The following is a 24,454-nucleotide window of genomic DNA, read 5'->3' on the forward strand; positions in this document are numbered from 1 at the left end:
AATATATAAAAAGGATTATACACTATGGCTACATGGTACTTACTGCAGGGATGCAAGTCTAGTTCGATATTCAAAATTCAATCAATATAATCCACCAAATTAACAAGCAAAGAAATATCACATGATACTAATTGATACAAAAAAATTAACAAAATTCAACATGTAGTCATGATAAAAAACTCAGAAAACTAGGAATGGAGTGAGATTTCTTCAACTTCATATAAAGCATCTAACAAAAAAACCCTGTAGTTTACATACTAAATGGTAAAATACTAAATGGTTTCCATCCAAGGTTGGAAACGAAGGATGTTCTCTCTCACCACTCTTGTTAACATAGTTCTGGAAGTTATAGCTAGCAAAATAAGAAATGAAAAGGTAATAAAATGCATATAGATTGAAAAGGAAGAAATAAAACTATCCCTATTGTCATATGACATGATTGTCCACACAGAAAATCCAAGGAATCTGCATAAAAACTCTTGTAATTAACAAGCGAATCTAGCAAGGTTGCAAGATACATACCTACATATAAAAATCAACTGCATTTCTTTACTTGCAGTGAACATGTGGAAATTGAAATTAAAAACCCAATACCATGTATAATCACTCAAAAAAAAAAAGAGAGAAACACTTAGATATAAATCTAACAAGACACGTACAGGATTTGTATGCTAAAAACCATAAAACACTGAAGAAAGAGATAAAAGAAGATATAAACAGATGAAGAGACAGACTCTGTCATAGATTAAAGGACTCCAGGTAGTAAATATTAATTCTCTCCAAATTGATATACAAGTTTAACATAATTCCTATCAAAATTTCAACAAGATTTTTGGTAGATATACACAAGATTATTCTAAAATTTATATATAAAGGCAAAGGAACTAGAATAGCTAAAACATTTTGAAAAAGGACAGGAAAGTGGGAGGAAACACTCTACCTGATTTTAAGACACTGTAGAGCCACAATTATCAAGACTGTCATATTGGCAGAGGGAGAGAAATGTAGACGAATGGAACAGAATAAAGAACTTAGAAAGAACCCTAAGCAAGTAAGGCCAACTGATTTTTGACAAAAGGTGCAAAACAAATTCTCTTTTTGAAGAATAGTTTAAAAAATACTGCTAGAAAAACTGGCTATACATTCATAGGCAAAAAAATAAACTTTAACCTAAACCTCACACCTTACAGAAAATTAACTAAAAATGAATCATAGATTTAAATGTAAAACATAAAATTATAAAATTTTTAGAAGACAATAAGGGAGAAAATATTTAGAATAGGGCTTGGAGAAGAGTTTTTTTTAAATAACATAAAATGCATAATCTAAAAAATAGCAACAATAAATTGGATTTATCATCACTGAAAGCTTTTGCTCTGTGAATGACTATTAAGAAGATGAAAAGCTACAGATTGGAAGAAAATATTTGTAAACCACACGTCTGACAAAGTAATCATATCTAGATTATATAAAGGACTTCCAAACTTAACAGTAAAAAAAAAAAAATCCAATTTGAAAATAGGCCAAAGGCATAAAGAAAGAGTTTACTGTAGAGGACATGCAGATGGCAAATAGGCACATGAATGTTTCAACATCACTGGCCGCTAAGGAAATGAAAATTAAGATCATGATGAGTTATCTCTACAAATGTATTAGAACAGCTAAAATAAAAAACAGTGAGAATCCCAAGTGCTGGTAAAAGGTACAGAGGGACTAGATCTCTCATTTGATGCTAGTAGGAATGTAAAAATTATATAGGCACTCTGGAAAATAATCTGGCAGTTTTGTTAAAACTCTAAACATAAACCTATCCTATGACCCAGCAATTGTACTGCTGGTCATTTATCTCAGATAAATAAAAAGTTCACAAAAAAAAAACTCAGCCTGACTACTAACAGCAGCCTTATTTGTGACAGTCAAAAACTGTGAACAACCAAAATGTTCTGCAGTTGGTGAATGGTTAAACAAATTATGGTACAACCATACACAGAATAAATAGGTACAAACTATTGATACATGGAACAACTGAGTGAAAAAAAGCCAGTCGCAAAGGTCAAATATTGTATGATTCTCAAAATCATATTCTCTAAATCATATAGTCAAAATGACAAAGTTAGAGAGATGAAAAATAGATTAGTAGTTGCCAGATATTAGAGATAATGGGGGAACAGGAGGATATGGGTACGATCATAAAGAGGTAGTGGCTGATTGGGATGGTGGTAACATAAATACACGCTTGTGATAAAATGGTAGAGAATTATATACACACTTTGTATCAATGTCAAGTTGCTGGTTTTCAGAACGGCACATAGGACCCTCTCTATACTATTTTCGCAACTTCCTATGAATCTATAATTATTTCAAAGTAAAAAGTTAAATAAAAAAAGTAACAATTCAACAAATGATGCTGGGAAAACTAGATATCCACATGCAAAATAAGGAAGTTAGACCCTTACCCACTATGAAATGAAGTTCAAATGGATCAAAGACCTAACTGTAAGACCTTAAACTATAATACTCTTTGAAGAAAATATAGGGCAAAAGCTATATGACACTGGGTTTGGCAATGATTTCTTTGATATGACAACAAAGGCATAAGAGAAAACAAATTAGACTTCATGAAAATCAAAAAATTCTGTGCATCAAAAGACAATGTCAACTGAGTAAAAAGGCAACCCACAAAATGGGAGAAAATATTTGCAAATCATATATCTGATAAGGGATAATATCCAGAATATATAGGAATATATAGAGAACTCATAAAACTTAACAACAAAAAACAACCCAATTCAAAACTGAGTACAGGACTTCAACATACATTTCTCCAAAGAAACACCCATCAGGATGGCTACAATAAAAAAAAAAAAAAAGCAGAAAATTAAAATTAGTGTTGGCAAAGATGTCAGGAAATTGGAACCATTGTGCACTGTTGGTAGGAATGTAAAATGGTATAGCTGTTATGGAAAACAGGATGTTGGTTCCTCAAAAAATTAAAAATAGAATTGGGGTGCCTGGGTGGCTCAGTCAGTTAAGCATCTAACTCTTGATCTCAGCTCAGGTCTATCTCAGGGTTGTGCCCCAACTTGGGTTCCACCCTGGGCATGGAGACTACTTAAAAACTAAAAATAGAATTATAGTATGATCCAGCAATCCCACCTCTGTGTATACACCAGAAGAACTGAAGCCAGGGACTCAAACAGTTATTCGTATACCCATGTTCATAGCAGAGTTATTCATAATAGCTAAAAAGTAAAAGCAACCCAAGTATCCATTGACAGATATTCGAATAGATAAGCAAAATGTGGTATAAACATATAATGGTATAATATTCAGTTTTAAAAGAGAAGGAAATTCTGACACATGCCGTAACATGGATAAGCCTTGAGGACACTATGCTGAGTGAAATAAGCCAGTCACAAAAGACAAATATTGTAATGATCAGTCTTATATGAGACGCTTAGAGTAGTCAAAATCAGAGAGACAGAAAGTAGAATGGTGGTTGCCAGGGGTTGGAAGGAGGTGAGAATGGGGAGTTACTGCTTAATGCGGACAAAGTTTCAGTTTTACAAGATGAAAAGAGCTATGGGAGATGAATGGGGTGATGGCTGTATAACATTATGAATATATGTAACACCACGTAACTATGTACTTAAAAATGGTCAAGATGGTAGATTTTGGCTCCTGGAGGTAAGTCTCACAGTATGGTGGGAGTTCTTTGATTGAGGACCCCCGGAGTTTTTAACTCTCAGAGTTGTCCTCACCGAGCCTCCAGCAATCCAGGGTTTATGGTTGGGGTTTTCCTTCCAGGTGCTGGTTCCTGCAGCAGTTTCTACCCCTGATTCCTCTTCCAGTGTATGTGGAACAAATTAGTTTTGATCCAACAAACAAGAATGGCAAATCGATATCTGGCTGAAATTCGGAAGAAGATAGCCTAGACATAAGGATACTGAACCTGACAGCAATGAGAAAAATCTTACATTATCTTAGAAATTCTCATTTAATACATGGTGAACTGGATCTCCAACACTGAACATGATGCTTCTAACTGCTCATGATATACAAAGGAGTCTTTGTAGGCTGTGACCTCAAGAAAATTCAACATCATTTAGAGCCAGTTCCATTGTTAACAGAATCTCAGAGTATGATATGAATTCTCTAGATAACATGATTGTAAGAATACTGATTTTTATACTTCAAGAATACTTACTTTTTTAAAAGATTTTATTTATTTATTTGACAGAGAAAGAGCACAAGCAGAGGGAGAGGGAGAGGCAGGCTCCCACTGAGCAGGGAGCTGGTTATGGGGGTCGATCTCAGGACCCTAAGATCATTACCTGAGCTGAAGGCAGACACTCAACTGACTGAGCCACATAGGTGCTCCGACAACCAATTTCTTTATAAAATCATTCATTTTTCCCATTCATGATATGGGCTGGTTTCATTATAGTACTTAGAATTCACAACTACTGACTTAGAATGAAACTCACATAATTAAAGAATGTATAATATACATACAACAATGAAAAAGTCATATTAATAAATATTCAACTTATTTAAACCTAAAACATAAAAATGATTAAATTTGCAATAAAGAAATAAGGGCTTCAAATTTTCCAAAGAGATATCACATTTTTTGCACAGACTCCCAGAACAATGGTATCTATTTTTAAGAAATCACCCTTTTTGTATTTCCCTCTTTGATATACCATTTTAATAAGACCACTACACCTTACTCAATGTATATTCTGGTATGGCCCTCCGAGGAAACTGCACAATCTCAGCGGTGGAGCAGATAGACTTGAGGGCAGATTAACAATTAGGTCATGAAAAACAGGCAGCATAAAATAGCTTCTGCTAATCTGCATGAGATGCATTTACTCAATTAAGCAGATGGAAATGTTATTATGAACTCAGTATTCCAATGATGGTCTTTAAAATTAAGAAGGATAGGGGCAAATGAAATGCACACTGGGGGATTTGGGGTCTTTATATATTAATTCTAAAGTATACAATACAGAACACTGTAATGAAGTTAACAAAATTAATTAAAAGATTCTTTGCATGTAAACCATTAGAGACTACATTAAAAAATACATGACAGTTTCTGACATTATTAATAATGTGACTGTTCTCTAACATTCTTAATGTTGATACCATCACCTTTCACATACCACTGATATCAAAAACATGAGCATTAGAAGTCTTATTATTCATGGCTGGTATGAGTATTGTTTTTAATATGCTTTCTGGTATTTATTTTTTCCATTTTGAGGTTCAATAACTGCAAAATTAGTGATGAATTTTCAAACTTTTTAAAAGATTATATATACTATATATTTTTACTGGCAGAGTTTTTAGATATTTATGTATTTGAAAATGTGTTTCTCTAATCATCTATTTTATTAGACAATTAACAAAATAAAAATTATTAATTTGTTTGAAAATTTCTATCAAATGCTTATAACAAAAATCTTTGAGTGATTTTGTGAAAATGGTCATGAACTTTAAAAGGAATTTTTATGTTGTGATAAATTATCTTACATTGTGATAAATATTTTATGCCTAACCCCTATTTTCTAAGTTGTAGTGTATATACTTAACCCATTATTACTACATAATTCTAATATATATGCCAAAATTATAACAATTAAGTGTTTTGTTACAAAAGCTACATAAAAATGATAAGCTGTGTCTATGAAAGCAATAAAATGTACATTCACCTTGACTCTACAGGTAAATTTTGGGTTAGTTTGATATTTTCCTCTTTTTTTTGTAAATGTGATCTCCCCCCTCCTTCTGACTTGACTTAAAAACCTTAGAAAAATTTTATGTAACAATTTTACTTGAAAACAATTACATAAATAGTACACTTAAGAGTTTCATTTATTTATTGATTTACTCAACATGATTAAAACTATCTCAACAATTGCTATAACTTGAGCTTCTGTTTCAATCTTAGGTTTAATATAATAATTATTGTTCAGAAGTTATGTTGTGGCATTGGATATTTTCCCCCCTTGGAAATGGTTCTTAACTGGGATTTTAGAAGGTTGGAAATATTTTTTCAAAGTGAACAATGGTACTCAAAATAATGAAAGGTGGTCCCTACTTTTTCTGTATTTCATTATTTTAAAATTTTTGTGTTTTTTTTCCAAGAACTGCAAGTTACATTTGAACCATGCTGCTGTTGTACCTTAAACAAAAACTCAGTGATAACCAGTATTTAGTCTATTAAAAATGCTCTTTTTGAAGAAAAAAAAACAAACAAACAAACAAAAAAAAAAACATGTACCTTAATATGTAATCCTCTATCATACTAAACTCTTCTCTCTTTACAGAAATCTGCTTTAAACAATGACATAGTTGACTTGAATATTATTATTTATAATAATATAATAATTATTTATAATAATATAAATAATAATTATTTATAATAATATAATATTATTATTTATTTATTTATGTAAGAGAGAGTGAGAATCTAATCACATGGGTCCTTAAAAGCACAGAACTTCACCCAGTTACGGTCAGAGAAAGATGTGACTATAGAAGAAAAGTCAGACATCACACATCTGCCTTTGAAGATGGAGGAAGAAGACCATGATCCAAGGAATATGGGGGACCTCTAGAAGCTGGAAAAAGAATGCAGCCCTGCTTGGGAAACCTTGTTTTTAGCCCAATAAGACCCATGCTGGAGTTCTGACTTACACAACTGTGAGATAATAAATTTGTGTTTAAGCACTAAATTTGCGGCCATTTGTGAGAGCAGCAATAGAAAACTAATGCTGGACCATCTAGCCCAGCATATTTTTTTGACAGATGGGAAACTAAAATCCTCAAAGTCACACATTTAGGTAGTGGCAACGTACTCTTTGGGTTTGGAGAGAACACAATGTTCTTTTCTCTTCTCAAACAATTGTCTGGTGCCAGGGTGAAGGCAGAAAACGAGGACCTTCTGAAGGGATATCGTTATCACCATTTTTCTATATATTAAGTGTGTGAATTGGATGCATGGTATACTAATATGACAGCTGCTCTCTTCCAGTTTGCTTTGGCTAAATTACAGTTGACTCTTAAATAATGCAGGTTTGAACTGTGTGGGTCCACTTAAATGCAGATGTTTTCAATATATACCATACAGTGCTGTAAAAGTATTTTCTGTACCTTATGATCTTCTTAACATTTTCTTTTCTCTAGCTTACTTTATTGTAAGAATACAGCATATAATATGTAAAACATACAAAATATGTGTTAATCAACTGTTTGAGTTCCCAGTAAGGCTCCTAGTCAAGAGGAGGCTATTAGTAGTTCAGTTTTTGGGGAGTCAAAAGTTATACATGGATTTTCGACAGTGTTGGGGGGGGTCAGTGCTCCTAACCCTCATTGTTCAAGGGTCGAACATACTTATATGGGCTGCAAGAACAGCTTTTACTGTACACCCTCCTCAAAAGCACTCGAATTGCTTTGTGACACTATGCATGCTGTGCGCGTGTGTGCATTTTATGCGTGAGGTGACCTGTTATTAATTATCGTTGTGTTGTCTCCTGTGCCCAGATTGGTATCATGACACCATACACTTCTTTGTAAATTTTTTTTAAGATTTTATTTATTTGTAAATAAATAAATAGAAGAAATAGAAGATGCAGGGGGAGGGGAAGAAGGAGAAAGAGAAGCAGACTCCCCACTGTGTGGGGAGCCTGACTACATGGGGCTCAATTCCAGGATTCCCAGACCATGACCTGAGCTGAATGCAGACGCCTAACCAACTGAGCCACCCAGGTGCCCCAACAGCATGCACTTCTTTAGGAATCCAGGTAGGTGGAGGGAAATGAAGTCTAAACCCCAAATACATTGGAATTTTTAAAAGAATAGAGATTTCACCTCCACAAATTCAGTCAACAAGTATTTACTGTGGACCTACTATGTGGCAGGGTCTGTTTAAGGTATCTGGATAGACAAAGCAGTGAACAAAACAGATCAAGCCCTACCCTCATAGAACTTACATTCTATTGGGAGAACCAGATGGTAAATTAACAAATAAATTAATGTTAAGTAGTGTTAAATGCTCTGAATAAAAATAAAGCAAAGTAAAGGGAAGAGTGTAAATATGTGGGAAAGATGTAGACATGGCAAAATTAGACAAGAAGACCAGGGCTGGGAAATGCCTTCTTTAACTGTATATTCAACATTTCCTAAAATCAGCCAGAACTCCCTTTAGTGTTCAATAGAAGACTTCTTTTCAACATACTGATAATTTAGTCAAGGGTTTCACGTTATAACAATACATTGATGAATGAAACAAAGACTTTCAAAACAAAAATCCTTGATATTTTCAGGTTTCCCATTTGCTACTGTTTTACAGCAAGTTGAGTGATCAACTGGACAGACTTGGCACTAGAAATCAATGACAACTACAGCACTGGAGTATTTTAGGACTTTCTGGATTTTGGATGCCTCCTGGATTTGAGGAACTCTATGACCCCATGTTGATTTTATCTCTCCTCTGATACTGAACTGTGGGTGGTTCAATAATTACTAATATAATATTTTCCACATACAATACATTAAGGAAGTAACTCTACTTAGAGAATGGTAAAGAAAGCACACAATATTTAATTACTGCTGACTTTAAGGGAAAATCCATATTTAAATAATCAGTTTTATATGATATTGTTAACACAGCAAGACAATGTTTAAAACTCACTTTGAAGTGTTTCAAGTTCAGCTCTGGTCAACGCATCTTCCTTCTTCTTCAATCTTGTTTCTTTATATTTAGCATAAAACTCCCCAGCATCCTTAAAAAAGAAGTTACAAATAAATTAACACAAAAATCGGTTTGCTTTGACACTATTTTCCACATGATTTCATTTTAAAGCAGTATATTCATTTAACAAGTAGTCCTCCTTTCTGTTTACGTTTTAGATTTTAGGATGAACAGAAGAAACTAAATAAATGTTTCTCTATGATTTTTCTCTCTTAGAGAGCTTATTTATTAAAGCCAGTAATTGCAGGAGTATAAATTTAAGTAAAGTTTTTTTCTCTCAGTTAAGGAAGAGAGGACTCCTCTTCCTGTTTTCCACCACTGTTTATTTTCTCAATATTGTGCTACTGCATGGACAAAGAGCAGAAAAACACACTTGCTAAAATGAATTAAACAATTTGGTACAGTAAATTATATTACTGTGACTAACAAAGTACTAACACCATTTTCATATTAGTACCTTAACTTCAAAAGATTTTCAAAATTACTATACGCAAATCTGATTATGAAACCTATATGATCATTAGATACAAGTAAAGTTGTCATTCCTTCCACCACCCTTAGAGATTAGTTCCTATCATGGAGAGTTGGGGATTGAGGACAAATATTTAGGGGTCAAAATATAGTAGCTAAAGTCTCAAGGAGTGGCACACAGGTAAGATTCTAGTAGAGTAATGAAAAAAGACTAGAGCTTCAATAATCACAAACATGGAAATAAACAAGTTGATGCTCTAGGCATATATAGATCCTGACAAGGAGAAAAACAGAATAGGTAATTTTCTACTACATCTTCACTCAAACTTCATCCATTATATAGCAAGATACTTGTAGCTGCCAGGCCACATTGTGCTTTTTCAAAACGTCTTTGCCTATCCTTTGCCCTCTAACTAGAATATTTTGCTGCCCTGCCATTATTCTGATGAACTCCTATTCATCCTTGAAAACTCTATTCAAGCATCACCTCCTTTCCAAGTTTTTCTGACTTTCCCTGGCAGAGTAATTCTCTACTGTATACTGCTTTTGTATTTAAGCACACTTCTAGGATTGCTTGTATCATGCTATATTCTCTCCTAGAAAATGAGAAATTTGAGATAGGGGTACTTGTATGACCAGAGCACAGTATCTGGCATAAAGCATGTATACAATAAATATTCACTGAACTGAACTAGATCAAAATATATAAGAAATCTCATAAAGAAAGAAATGAAAGGACTTGATGATTAATGTGGAATAAGAAAAAGAGAGGTATCAAGGATAACTCTAGGGTAATATTCCCAGATTTTAAGATTCCTAGGGTAGATAAATCATAGACACAATCGAGAGGGTTTTGTTTTTTAAGGAAGTAAAGGAACAAAAGCAATTCTTGGTTCTATCTTGATTCAAATGGAAATGCATGAACACTTAAACTGTAGAGTGGAATTTTCTCTTTTAATCTATGACTGTCCAGGAGTTGCAGCTTTTCTTAGAGTCTATATTTCTTGGAGTTATACTAGAACTCTTCCACCCAACAATGAATTAGGTAAATAATAGGTACTTCTAAAAATCACTGGATCAATATAATAAAGATGTAGCTCTTATTCTCCTATTCTCACTTTTATGTTCCTACTTCATTTCTACCAGAAGGATTCCATAAGCCCTGGATCAGTGAAATAATGGCATCATTTGAAGGGTAGAGAAAATCATTCAACCAACATACTTATCTTTCTAGACCACATATACTTTTGGGTTAAGGATTTATGGCCCCTTAGCATTCCCGTACGCCTAAAAAACTGAACCCTGGAATACTATTATTTTCCTTAACCCAGATCAGTCATTTAGTCCTTGACATGAATGAATGAATGAGCTTATTAGCTTCTTTGCAGACAGTAGTTTTTAACAGTAGGGAAAAGAAAGGGTAAGGAAGGCACTGGCCCCTTGAAGGGAGTAGGAAAGGTGGCACCGTGCAAGAAAAAAGGGCACAGATAAGTTATTCATGAGATGTGAAAGAAGGTAGGTTGAAATCAACCATCATAGTAAAGTTCAGTTAGTAAAGTATAGTGAAATAAAATACAGTGATTAAGAGGACAGATTTTGGAGCCAGACTACCAGAATTAAGGTCTCAGCTCTGCCATCTTATGGCCTATATAACATTCAGCAAATTACTTCACTTAGTTTTGGGTAAATAATCTCATTCAGGAATGGGGATAATCACAGGGCTATCGTGAAGACCAAAGTGCTAATAGATGGGAAACACTTAGAATAACATCTCACACACAGGCCTTCTATATGTTACCTATTTTGATTATAACTTCTTCCTTTTACCAAAAACCTTACCCTGCACCACAAAGAGATTTTCTGCTTCATACTTCACCAAAACTCCTCCGGCAGAACCCTACATCTTCTTGCTTACATGACTTTCTTAACCTGCACCCTCTCCATGCAAAAATCTTTTATTAGGTAATAGTAGCCCCTTCCTACTTGTCCTACCAAATCTGAATATTTCTTTGCTAATGTGCTTCTTCCTGCTACAGTACAGAAGTCCACTAAAATTCCTCTTTGAAATTACCCATTTGATCCAAAATCACACTTATCTGAGGAACACTATGCACCTAATCACCTTAACCTACTCCACCTAATTCCAAGAGTTTTAACACATTCCCTAGTTTCACTCACATTTTGTTCTAGGCCAAGAACCCCTTCTTCCCTCTGCTCCATTTCTAAGCACTTATTTAAATGTTCCTCATCGTTTTCTTTTCTTCATATCTTACTTGTATTTTCAAACTATAATTACAATATGCCTACTCCAGAAAGGCTTACTTCTTTAAGAAACCTATGATCTCAAATAGCTCTACTGCATTCAACACTCTACATTGTTCCCACCCTCCTTGTGTGCAGTTTGGTGTACCACAGTTTAAGGTGCATGGACAAACCGGAAGAATTTAAGATGAAGTGATCAAATAGTAAGGAAGCTTGAAACTGTTTCTTAAAAGAGAATGGCGATAAGAACATTAGACATAACCAGATAACTATCAGAGAATATCTTAAGGTCATTACAAGACAGAATGGTGTAGCATCATATACGGTTCCAGAGATGGAAATTTTGATTTTGGATAAATATAAAGAAGAGCTTTCTAATAATTAAAATTACCTTAAAATGAAAGAGACTGACTTCAGAGATAATATTCAAGAAGAGACCAGGTAGCTATTATTTAAAGTATATTCTAAGGGAGAATCACATATTCAAAAGGGGTTGAATAAGAGCAGTTGTTTTCCAGTATGGAAGTTCCTCAAAAAGTTGAAAATAGAGCTACGCTACAACCCAGCAATTGCACTACTGGGTATTTATCCCAAAGATATAAATGTAGTGATCCAAATGGGCACCTGCACCCCAATATCTATAGCAGCAATGTCCACAATAGCCAAACTATGGAAAGGGCCCAGATATCCATCGGCAGATGAATGGGTACAGAAGATGTGGTGTGTATGTGTGTGTATATATATATATACATATATATATTGTATGTGTATATATATAGTATGTGTATATATATAGTGTATATATATATATATAGTATGTATATACACACACACATACATACATACGATGGAATATTACACAGCCATCAAAAAATGAAATCTTGCCATTTGTAATGATGTGGATGGAACTGGAGGGTATTATGCTAAGCGAATTAAGTCAATCAGAGAAAGACAATTATCATATGATCTCACTGATATGTGGAACTTAAGAAACAAGGCAGAGGATCATAGGGAAAGAGAGGAAAAAAATGAAACAAGACAAAACCAAAGAAGGAGACAAACCAAAAGAGACTCTTAATCTTAGGAAACAAATTGAGGGTTGCTAGAGGGGAGGTGGGTGGGGGGATGGGTGTAACTGGGTGTTGGACACTGGGGAGAGTATGTGTTATAATGAGCACTGGGTATTATATAAGACTAATGAATCACAGACCTGTACCCCTGAAAGAAATAATAATGTTAATTAATTGAATTTAAATTTTAAAAAATAAAGGGGAAAGGGGGGGAAGGCAGCTGCTTTCAAACTTCCCCCCTTCCATTCTTCATGAGTGGCTAATTCATGTCAATATAACTGTCAAGTAGAGAAAATAAAGTCTCATTTTGAGTCCAGAACAAGCCCCAGTTTACCTACACACAAAAAAATTAGAATTTCTTATAGATATCAACTTCTTAACCATCTTTGTGGACACTGCTTAAAATATAATAGAAGCTTAATAAATATTCCATGAATGAATGAATGCTTCCAGGGCTCTGGACTGCCGAGGTTTAGCTCTGTAATACCGTATTAAAACTATGGGATTTACATGATTCCAAACAGAAAGAGTTACTTTAGAAGGAACTCTCCTAGTACTTAACAAAATTTTTTGAAGGCCTCAAAGCTTGTTTACGTGGATATCAAGCAGGGAACTGATTTTACATTGTAGAACTACAGCCAACTTCCAGAATTTGCATGTTATGAGTATTCTTTGTATGTAACCGTAGAGCATGGCTCTTGCACAAGAAGACATTAAGCAGTTATATTTACTTATGCTTATTTCCTCAACCACTATTATATATGTTGTACCTTTTTTGGATATATGGAGATTATATGATAAGACAAGCATCAGCCCTTAAGGCATATGTAAAAATAACTGAATAACTCAAAATTTGTAATATAGCCTATGTGAGAGCAGAGAGTTTTGTGTTTATTTATTTATTTATTTATTTATTTTGTATTTCCAGAGCCTAGAGGAGTACCTGGCACATAACAGGCACTCAATTGTTGAATGAATTACTGGAAGAGAGAATGAAGCTCACCCAACATTCTATATGTTTCCCCACATTTCCTTGTCCTCTTGAGATTAGGTGGTGTCATGGGACTAATTCTGGATGGGCTTGGATGGAAATATCACGTGCCATTTCAAACCAAAGCATCAAAAAGCTCGTGCAATCCTCCAGCTCTCTCGTCGTCCATCGTGAGGAAGGAGGCCGCATGTTCCAAAGGGGTACAGCTGGCAGATGGTAAAGACGTCATTGTTTTGAGTCCCTCAATGGCTAGTTAGAGCGGAATGCCTTCTTTCTTATCAACCAGTGACAGGCAAGTAGCATAAACTAGAAAAAAATTTTAAGCCACTTGATTTTCAGGATGATCTGTACCTTGCCATAGTCTATCCTTATTCTAATATAAATGATAAGTACCATGAAGTTAATATAAAGAACATACAATGGGAGGTTTTCAATTGGCCTCATCAGGAAAGGCTTCCTAATGATGATGACCATTTATGTAAGCCCTGAAGATGTAATATTTCCAAGATTAGTGAGTTATGAGGTGGAGGATATCCATATCAAAAGCTTTTTTAAAAAACACTGACATAGTTCATTTAAGGGATAAAAAAACATGCTGAGCTGGTACTGTTTGCCACGGTTCAGTTTACTTTTACTTCTCCATAGAAAGTTCAAAATATTCCATAATTGAAGGAAAACTTAGGAAAGAAGGGAGTTGATCTAGAGTGGTACAAGCAGCGAATTGCTACCTATCACCTATTCTGTGGGAATAAGGAACATGGAAGAGCTCTGAGGACAGGTAACCACAAAAGAGATGAAGGATGTTCCATTTCTTTTTTTGACTGTTCAACAGCACAAATCTCTTTCATTCGAAGCTTACCTTTAACAACCTTCAATATAGGAAAATACCAGAGGTACATTTCTGAAAATCTGCCCACATAGTCATTTACTTATATCAAGTTTTGTTCTCCCATTGGCTTATACTATAATCTCAACTACAAATAATGTGTAAAAAATTACAATGAAGAACATAGGAAAAATTTTAAATTGTAGACTTTGAATAAGAGTCCAAATTTTGATACAAACACTGAATTCACTTTATATTCACAATACACAAAAAAGTAATAAAAATAAAACAAAAGCCCAGAAGCTATGCCTTCCTCTCCCTGAGTCAGTGGTGTTCAAGGAGATAAGAGGCCGAAGAGCTACTTTTTTCCACCTGGGCTAAGAAACAGAAGAGACAACAGAAGTCATCTATTCAGCCCCAACTCAATGCAAGAATCCTTCTATAACTGTTATAATAATTACAATCAGCCTAAATACTCTGGTAGGGACTTCAGGATTCATTCAGTATAAACTTATTCATCTAGCTGGGACGACTAGCCCACTATTGGGAAAACTTATTCTTTCTCAGCTTTTATATGTCTCATATTTTAATATTTGTTTTCATTTGCTCTAAGTTTTATTTCTACTGTGTAGTAGTTGTGTGACTTTGAGCAAACTGCCTCACCAATCTGAGTCTTAAGTATTTTTTATCTATAAAATATGGAATCAATGAGACTATATATCTCTAACATCCTACCTAACATTTTTTTTTAATCTTTTCTACATCTAGCAATAACTTACAAAACTCTACTTTATGTTCTGTCTTTGGACCTCCTAACTACTTGTATCTTACGCCCCCCTTTCAGAAGGCAGAAGGAATGGAATCTTTGTCTTCTGTTGGGAGGTGTTTCCAATTTTCCTTTCTCTTTCTGTCCTTCTGTAGCAGTAGAGTTTCAGCCTTACAAAAATTCAGACGCACTTTTCCATCCCTTTTCATTTGTTTGCATACTCCCTACATAAAGTACGTTTGTCTGCAAAGTTTTTAAAAAAGTTCTTAGAGGACTAAAAGTAAACTTTTTCATCCCTTGGAGAATCTGTGTTTAACTCTGAGTAGGAGAACAGGCAACTCAGCTTGCTACAATTGCCTCAAAGCCTTTCAGAAGCTTTTTTCTGCTGCTAATTAGCTGTGAATGTTTTGTTTATTTGGTTTCTGACAGAGCCCCAGCAAGCAGAAGCAAAGGGGCTAGAAAGGAAGGGCCCTGACTGTACAGAGGGTGACCTCCAGGATTGTCCACAGTTGTAGTTTCCATGGGAGAAGCTTCTTGGGAGGCAGGATGCCTCCATTTACAGATAGTTTTGTAAAGTATAATATTCCCTTTACTCTCTTAGGCAACTTTTATTTTATTTTTTTAAGGCAAAAGCCACAGCACTATAGAGAAGATTCCTTTATTTTCTCAGACACTGCTCCTAGGCAACGTACAAATCCTGGTAAGGGTGGAGCTATATGTGCTGGAAATTTCCTACAATAATTTTTAGTTTAACTGTGTTCACATAAGATCAGCTTGGTAGTGAGAAAAGATGGGGCTGGGACTTAACAATGGGAAAAATTTACAACTTTGGGCAATGAACACTTAAAGGAATTTTATATTTTACAAACTATGTAACTGAGAAATGTAACATAGCAGTTAGAGAGAAACTTGAATGTTGAATTCCCACAGAATCAAACTATTATGCAAATAAATTCTGAATACCTAAGACCTGTTTCATCTTAGAAAGTGTAGAGAACTATGAACAGACCATGATCTAAACTGGTAATTACTTAGGGTATTTGGCACTTACTGATTTTATGTATGAGAAACTGGTGGTATTATCAATCTAAATCATTATGGGCCCAAATATATGAGACTCCAACACGGACAGGCAGTGACAAAAGTAAGAACTAAGTAATAAGGGTTAAACTGAAAATTTGCACATGGTATATTTCAATAACTGTTTGCTACTTTCATGGTTCTGAATATGTTTCAGAATATATATGATAAGTCAAAAAACATCCAAGAAGGGCATTTTGGAGGCTAAAAAATTTCTTGGGATTATAGGCTGAAATTAGCCAACACAGAAGACTGGTTTAGTCAGATTCCCAGAGAATGTGTATTCCCTTCGAAACTACCAAGAGAACAGAAACAGACTGGTAAGATACAAGTATTATTAGGGCTAAACTTGTTAATGTTAAGATTAAATTCTAGGCTCAAAGTATACAATGCCTCTCTTGATATAATCCAAGCTCCTTGTTATAGTCTAATCCATATTCCATGTCTTCTGTTGATCATTCCACTTGCTTTCTGCACTAAACACATTTTCTCAAGTTTTCCCACCTTCTCTGCATAGAGTTATGCATTTAACTCTTCTCTAATGTTCTCTCATCGCTCTGTGCACACTAACCTTCCTTCCACTCATCAATTTACAAATACTCTCCACATTTTTTACTTTGGTTTCTCATCTGACTTTTTACTTTTCTGCATATGTGGGTACATGAATGATATGAAGTATACATTTTGCTAAATAAAAACACCTTTCTTTGGATATTTTCCAATCTGGGAAATGTTTGATATCTATTTAACATTATCAAATATTTTATATGTATCAAGTATAATATTTTTTAGTTTTTTGGTCTCATTCTTCTAATCTATCAATTCTTGTAATTTTCTCATTATCTTTTTCAAAACACAGGAAAGGAAAAAAAAAAAAACCAAAAACCCCAGAGCTGGAGGTAATAAGAATCTTCTTGAAAAGAAAAGGAAGCTATCAAAGATAAACCTTTATCTCTACCCAGTCTGATCACAGAACAACTTTGGGTCTTTTCTGCCCATTATGTATTGTAACTTTTCCACTCCCAACATTATGTATGTGTCTTTGACAGATGTGTGTGATAGAAATACTTTGCTGTCTAATCAATAAACTTTATTCCCCATATCTATTAGAGTATAAGTCTGTAAATGGTTATATACAGAGTTTGGAGAGCTGGGATATAGGCTTAGATGATAGTAATTGGTATGTAATATCTTCTTTTTTAATAAAAAGCAGTTGTGTGATGTTTTTCTTAGGTTTCTTTCAGCCTTAACTCAGAATAATTGTATGGGAATTACTGTATCTATGAAATTATTTTTGCATACTACCTAGTACACAAAGTGGGCACTTCACTGTCAATGGTCTATTCATCTTTCAAGACTCAATTCAAGTGGCTCCTCTTTGTAGTTTTCCTTGGTCATTCTACATAGAGACAATCTTTTTTTTTTTTTTTAAGATTTTATTTATTTATTCGACAGAGATAGAGACAGCCAGCGAGAGAGGGAACACAAGCAGGGGGAGTGGGAGAGGAAGAAGCAGGCTCATAGAGGAAGAGCCTGATGTGGGGCTCGATCCCATAACGCCAGGATCACGCCCTGAGCCGAAGGCAGACGCTTAACCGCTGTGCCACCCAGGCGCCCCTACATAGAGACAATCTTACTTGTGTGATCATCTACAGAAGTCTTTTGTTTATATTACATATGTGAAGCTTATAAACCATATTGTAGTACAATTATTTTAATTCATGTATTATAATCTCTACCCGACTATAAGGTCCCAGAAGGCATATTCATCTCAATGGCCCTTTAATAGTACCTTGTTCTGATATGTTTAATAAATTTTTACTGAACTAGCTAACTTGTTTCTCTAAATATATAGCTTAGAAGAAGATTTACACATCAAATACTGATGTAAATACTGTCATTTGTAATTTTTTGTGGGAGGGACAGAAAATAATTTAGGTAAATTAATCAGGTAATAAGTTTTCTTAGGATCTTAGGTGCCAAGTAATAAAACAGTGAACTTAGGAGCATAAGCTGAACCAGAACTGCCACTTTTCCAACTCCCACTGGGTAACAATTTATGTATATGAAGTACAATAGAGGAATGTGTATTCACAGGAAGAACAGGAGGAAAGAAGTTGATGAACAGCTGTTGATATGACAAGGACAAAACCTGAGTACAGATCTGGCTAGTGTAAAGGCCATTTGCTGGAAGTGTCTGAGTCCCCCACCTTCAGTTTGGACCCTCCTTATCTGATAGCTACATACTTACACAGAATACTGGCAGACCAGTTTTAATGAATTTCATGAAAGTCAAGGGATTCACACACAGAAGGAAAATTCTCTTAATATCCTTAACTAACTTACTGCATACTTATAGGAGCTGCATGTGTTAGCTCTTAAAACTGTCTATGTCAATGATACTTCTTATTGTAATTACATGATTCAATTTAAGTATTATATAAAAAAGGTGAAAAGTAAGTTGTTGAAGTGAAAAAGAGTTGTTTCTATGAAAACCAAGTAGATGCTTTGGGAAGCTCAATAAAAGAGTTGCTAAAAATGCTGTTAACTAGATATAAGTCAGTCAGTTATGAAAGATAGGGGAAATCATAAAAATCTGTAAGGATCACACAATTATATTGCTTTGTAAGAGTCTAGTTTAACTCTTCTTTAAAGAAATCAACTGGTCGTTTTGTCCCTAAAGAAACCAAGATTATAGATGTGGTATATGCAAGGAAAAATAAAATACTGGCCCTATATCACAAGAGTGGTGAATAAATGTAAAGTACATGCTTCAAATGTTTAAGGTCATATGTATCATTTTTAACACTTAGAGCTCTAGTAGGTCTCTTTTTTGACCACTGTACCAATTACCAACCCAGACTGCTTTAGGTAAAGAGGGCTTCTTCTCAATTTCATAACTATCTTATTTAAGACCTATTGTGGATAAGGCATATGTACTCACATTACACAATTTTATGGGTGATAAATTAATACAAAGGTTACAGTAGACTGAAGAAAAAAAAAAAGCAGACAAAATCTAATCCTAATAGCAACTACTCAGTATTGCTTTGCTCAAGCTTTCTGTTTATCAATCTGCACTACTTTCATTTTCACAGTTTGTATCAGTCTACTATATCACATTATTTTGTTAATGAACATGAACAAAACGAATCTTACGTCCTTGAAGCAGAATTAAAATACCAAGTATTTGCTTAAAAAAAGGAAAATTGTTTTATTTTTCTTCTTGGAATCAATTTATCAGAAAGAAAATATTAGAACAAAATTTAAAAGTTAGATTTACAAAGGTTTTAAAAACCTAGTGCCCAGCATCTCAAAACTGAAAGCAACAGGTATCATCAAGTAAGTAAAAACTTAAAAATTCAAACTGATCCAAAAGTTTAAGAAAGCAGAGTTTCTATCTAAGGAGACTAAAATTTTTTTGTAAAATTCCTAATTTCTGTAACTTTAAAAGAAGTGTATGGTGAAGCAACACAATCTGTTAGCTTTAGATACCACAGGGAGATAATTTAAAATAATAACTTATAAATCTAAGCCATCTTAATATATTGGTTCTACTTCTGCAAATTACTCTGCGTGCTAAGCAGGAAATATGTTAATTTTACCAAATAAACATTGTTTCAAATGGCTTAGTTTAAAATTGCAAAGAAGTGTTTCAACTGACATTTTATGTGATATTCTATGTACTTTGCCTCATGACTATAAATGCATCTACACTGTGGTTTGCCTATTGCAGATTCTAAAGCAAAAAAACCCAAACCCAAAAACCAAAAAACACTCTTAAAAAACATGAAAATACATGGCCTAAAATATTTTTTGGTCACATCTTCTCATATACATACTGGTATGGTAAATATACTTTACCTCTCTCTTATTAAGACATATACATAGCATACAAGGATTGTAGGTTTTTAATCAAATAAATAAGATAATATGCTAAACAACTTATAAACAAATCTTTTAAATTACCAAAATACTGTAATTTTCTCCATTAACTATAAACAAAATATATGATTGTGTAAGCAATAACTATTAAGATGAACTATTTTGATGGAAGATTGGTAAATAATTTTGCAAAGGCTAGAAAGAAACACATTAGTGACTTTTATTTCATTTTCCTTTCTAACATAAAATTTTTATTATAAGAGGAAGAAAGAGAATAAAATGCAGAAGTTGGAGTGATTCATTTCCTTAAATGATTAGGAAGAACAGCTCTGATATGTAAGAAGAAGGGCTAGGTAGAACTGGGTAGGAATTATCTGGCTCTCTTTGTTTTTTCTTTTTTTCTTTCTTTCTTTTTTTTTTTTTTTTTAAGATTTTATTTATTTATTTGACAGAGATAGAGACAGCCAGTGAGAGAGGGAACACAAGCAGGGGGAGTGGGAGAGGAAGAAGCAGGCTCATAGCGAAGGAGCCTGATGTGGGGCTCGATCCCACAACGCCGGGATCATGCCCTGAGCCGAAGGCAGATGCTTAACCGCTGTGCCACCCAGGCGCCCCCTCTTTGTTTTTTCTAAACAGTTATTTTCTGAAATGAAACATTTCCTGCCCAAAATTACAACTTAACCTCAAAATCTGTACACCCAAACTATTACATATACTTTTTAAATGTTGTGCTTATATGTTGGGAATTTTCTAACCAGATGCAATTATTAAAATTAGCAAAGCAATAATTTAACAAAATATGCTTTGGTATGCTGAACATTAAAAAATAAGAGAAATTGCCATAGTAATATGATATAGATCCATATTCTATTGTTTGATCAAGACTGACTAGCAACAGAAACAGATTACCAAGATAAGATAAAATATCTCACTCCTCTTAAAGTTGCAAATAAAATGGAAAAGCAATATATATTTTTGCATAATTATACAAATGTTCATGTAAAGTTTTTTTTTTTTTTATACTGTGTTCTTAAATGCTATTAAAATAATGGGTGACAGGCTACTTGAGTCCTGTTCTTCTTTTCTGGATATGCCTTAAATGATTACAGTGAATTAAAATTTTATTGCTCTTTTACCTGTCCTAACGATAGTATTGTTTTTTCCTTTTTCTAATGTCTTGGAATTCTAAGGTGTTCCTAAAAGCAATGTAAGAGACAGTTATAGGAGTAGATACCTAAATAATTTTAGAACTATTCTAAATAGGTTTACACTTACATCAATTCAATCAGCATTATAAAACATCCACTGTATATCAGCACTCAGATAGCAGACATGGGCATAAATTATTTCATGAATAATTAAAACGAAAGCATCTAATATTATATGAAAGAGGTATACTTTACCTGGATTAGATGAGGCAATGCTTTTAGTGTAAGGCAAAACCAAATTCCCAGCTTGCATGGAAGCAAATCATGCCACTGTGGTTTTGTCAGTAATCTAAAGGGAAAACACAAAAACAAAAACAAAGAAGCAAAATACAGAAAGAAAGTTGGGAGACAAATATTTTTATAAAGATCATGAATTCTGTTATGAATGCCTGTTTCAACAAAAGTATGAAGAAATTTTTCAATGAAATATTTATGACAGTTATCACTACATTTCATGTATTCTATCATGAAATACATTAGTTACAACAAATGCAATATGTGTAGCAACTAAGAGAATCTAGGCTAAGATTTTGGGAAGGAGACTCCTAAACAAGTTATAAAGATAAAGAAACAAAAGCCCTCTTTCTAACCTGGACTTTTCATCAGTTCTGCAAAATGAATTCTTAAACCTTATGATTACTTCAGCTATAAAAGACTAAACATCATCAGAGTGCTCCCAAGTGCTGACAAGCAGATATGAAGACTGTAGCATAAACAAACCAATACATAAAAATTAATGTCATTTGCAGTTCACTGAAGCATTACTCACTGATGTCATCAGAACAGAAGACAGGCAGAATAGTCTCTGATCTCCATCTCACATTGATCCAGTTCCTGCCCTGCTGTGTGAACTATTTAAATCCTTTATTTCTTTTTATGAATCAATATTCAGAAATGGTATCTTTTTGAGTGTACTGCATATCACTGCCTTTCTGTATTGTTACTTCTGAGCTAAACACTAAAGTGACAGATTCTTCTAGGAATACTTTATTCCTAAAGTTCAGTATAAAAATTTCAAACGACAAGAATTTGGGGGTTTGATTACTTAAATATATATTAACACTTTCCAAGAAAAAAAAAAAACCTGTGGAACTTCTGCCTAAGATTAGGATTTGTCTCATAAACTATGGCATAGTACTAATCTTTTATAAACCTACTACAGATGTAAATATTACATATGTGAAATGAATATATTTATTAAGTTGAATCATATTGAGGACATTTTAAAACATTTACAAAATATTTTTATAGGCTCCCACCTTTCATTTTTTTCTGAAGCGCCAAGTTTTGATACATCCACACTCTTGCTGCCTGTCTTTTTTTTCTTTTCTCTTTTTTTTCTACTAAGCAGTTCATCCTTAATGTGGAAAGAATTATGGTTACAGGTTATCATTAACATGTACTCTTCAAATGTTATCAAGAGTCTTCTGTGAAGGGTAAACATTATAGAAGAACATTTATGCAAATGTATGTAGGGTCCAACATGATTAAGTAAAATCATCAATCTTTAACAATAACTGTTGCCATGGCATCCAGTCCTTAAACACACATGAAGTTCAGCACTGTCAGTCATGTGTATCTCCATAGCAATCAAAGTTTTCTAAGAGGAGAAAGCATTCAACTTACTTTTTCTCATTCATCCAACTTTAATAATGTCACTTCAAAAAGAATGAGTAAACAGATGCTAATTTATGAATTCTGATAAATATGTTTGATTATCTTTAGCACATAAATAAAAATTCAGAACTGAATAAACTATGTAATGGTATGTTAAAATAAGAAAAGTATAATTTTTTAACCAACTGATCTCTGAAATTCTAAAATTATACTCATTTCAAGTCTTATATTTAGTTAAAACCTTTTAAAATAAACATTCTTTATATAAAAGGCTATGATACAAACATTTCTAAAATCATTTTTACATAAAAAATATTTGTTTGGAAGGTGACAATTAAGAAAACATGGCTCTACGTTCTAACTTTCAGCTAGATATTTGGGCCTTCAAAAAATTTTATGACAAACTCAAATGCCACATTTTTAAAAAAAAGAGGATTTTTTTCTTATGTCATGGGTTCTTCTTGACTTAGAAACAGATCAAACACTAAATACTGAGTATGAAACTTTTAGGATGAGGAGTATATATAGAAAAACTGAAACCTTTATCAGTTGAGAAATAAAATGTTTGAAATTCCATATCAAATTAAGGAGGCTAGATCATTTGATTTATTACCAATACTTACCAGTTGTTTTTCCAGGTAGATTGACCAAACCACAGCATAATGACCCACTGTGAGAATAATGAACAAAAGTAATGCCAGCTCAGCATTGCTCATTTTTCTCACCCGCCTGTAGTAGAATACAGGCTGTCGCCAATCTGGAAGTCCATTGATCAGAATATCATCATACCTACAGTAGCAAATACAACAGTTTTTCATGGGGAGTTTAAAATAAAAGCAAAAAACAAAAAATTCATGCTTATATTTAAAGAGGAAAGAGAAAAGAATTTCTCCAAAATATATAAGATTTATGCAGATTATTAGCATTACAATGGCCTATAAATTCAAAACACAGTACATAGTACAGTCACAGACAAGCTTCAAAAAGACACACAGTAATATACTGTGGATACCAGACCTTGTGTTTAACACACCCCAATGATGTGACTTCTGGAATGACATCTAAACTAAAGGAGCCATATAGTCTACCTCTATCACAGTCTGCAGTAAAGACCCCACCATAGAAGTCAGCAACAAAAGGAAAGAACTCAACGGAAGAAAAATCAAGATAAGAGAAATCAAGATAAGAGCCTGTTTGTTACCATGAATTATATATTAATTGAACCGAATTCAGAATAAATTTTCCAGTCAGTGTTATTATTTTCAACCCTGTTCTATAGTTCAAGGTTGAAATATTTACAGATATTATTTTATCAAAGCTTCTTCATGATTAGAAGCCTACAAGTACCTTTTAATTTTGTATTGCTTAAATTCCTTTAAAGAATAAAAGGTTTCCAAATTAGAAAGAGATGGGAAACAACCAGTGTTTATGTCAGATTTTTCAATAAAACTGTTTATTTGTAAACATTTAAGTGGCAATTTCCTCATTTTTGGCTTTGCTGGAACGAAAGAACA

At 33.7% G+C, this 24,454-nt stretch overlaps 1 protein-coding gene across 1 annotated transcript in view; it reads right to left on the reverse strand.

Annotated features, from left to right (window-relative positions):
- The window catches only part of LOC100464386 (dnaJ homolog subfamily C member 1), a 184,092-nt gene that overhangs the window by 86,205 nt on the left and 73,433 nt on the right, over positions 1-24,454 (reverse strand). Inside the window, exons 4-7 of the mRNA XM_011226930.3 lie at positions 23,564-23,729; positions 22,583-22,680; positions 21,519-21,612; positions 8,705-8,795 (exon numbers count right to left, since the gene is read on the reverse strand). Of these exons, the coding sequence (XP_011225232.2) occupies positions 8,705-8,795; positions 21,519-21,612; positions 22,583-22,680; positions 23,564-23,729 (449 nt within the window). The remainder of the gene's footprint in view (positions 1-8,704; positions 8,796-21,518; positions 21,613-22,582; positions 22,681-23,563; positions 23,730-24,454) is intronic.

The sequence above is a fragment of the Ailuropoda melanoleuca genome, chromosome 15 (genome assembly GCF_002007445.2).
Source record: "Ailuropoda melanoleuca isolate Jingjing chromosome 15, ASM200744v2, whole genome shotgun sequence".
In the NCBI taxonomy this organism is placed as follows: Eukaryota; Metazoa; Chordata; class Mammalia; order Carnivora; family Ursidae; genus Ailuropoda; species Ailuropoda melanoleuca.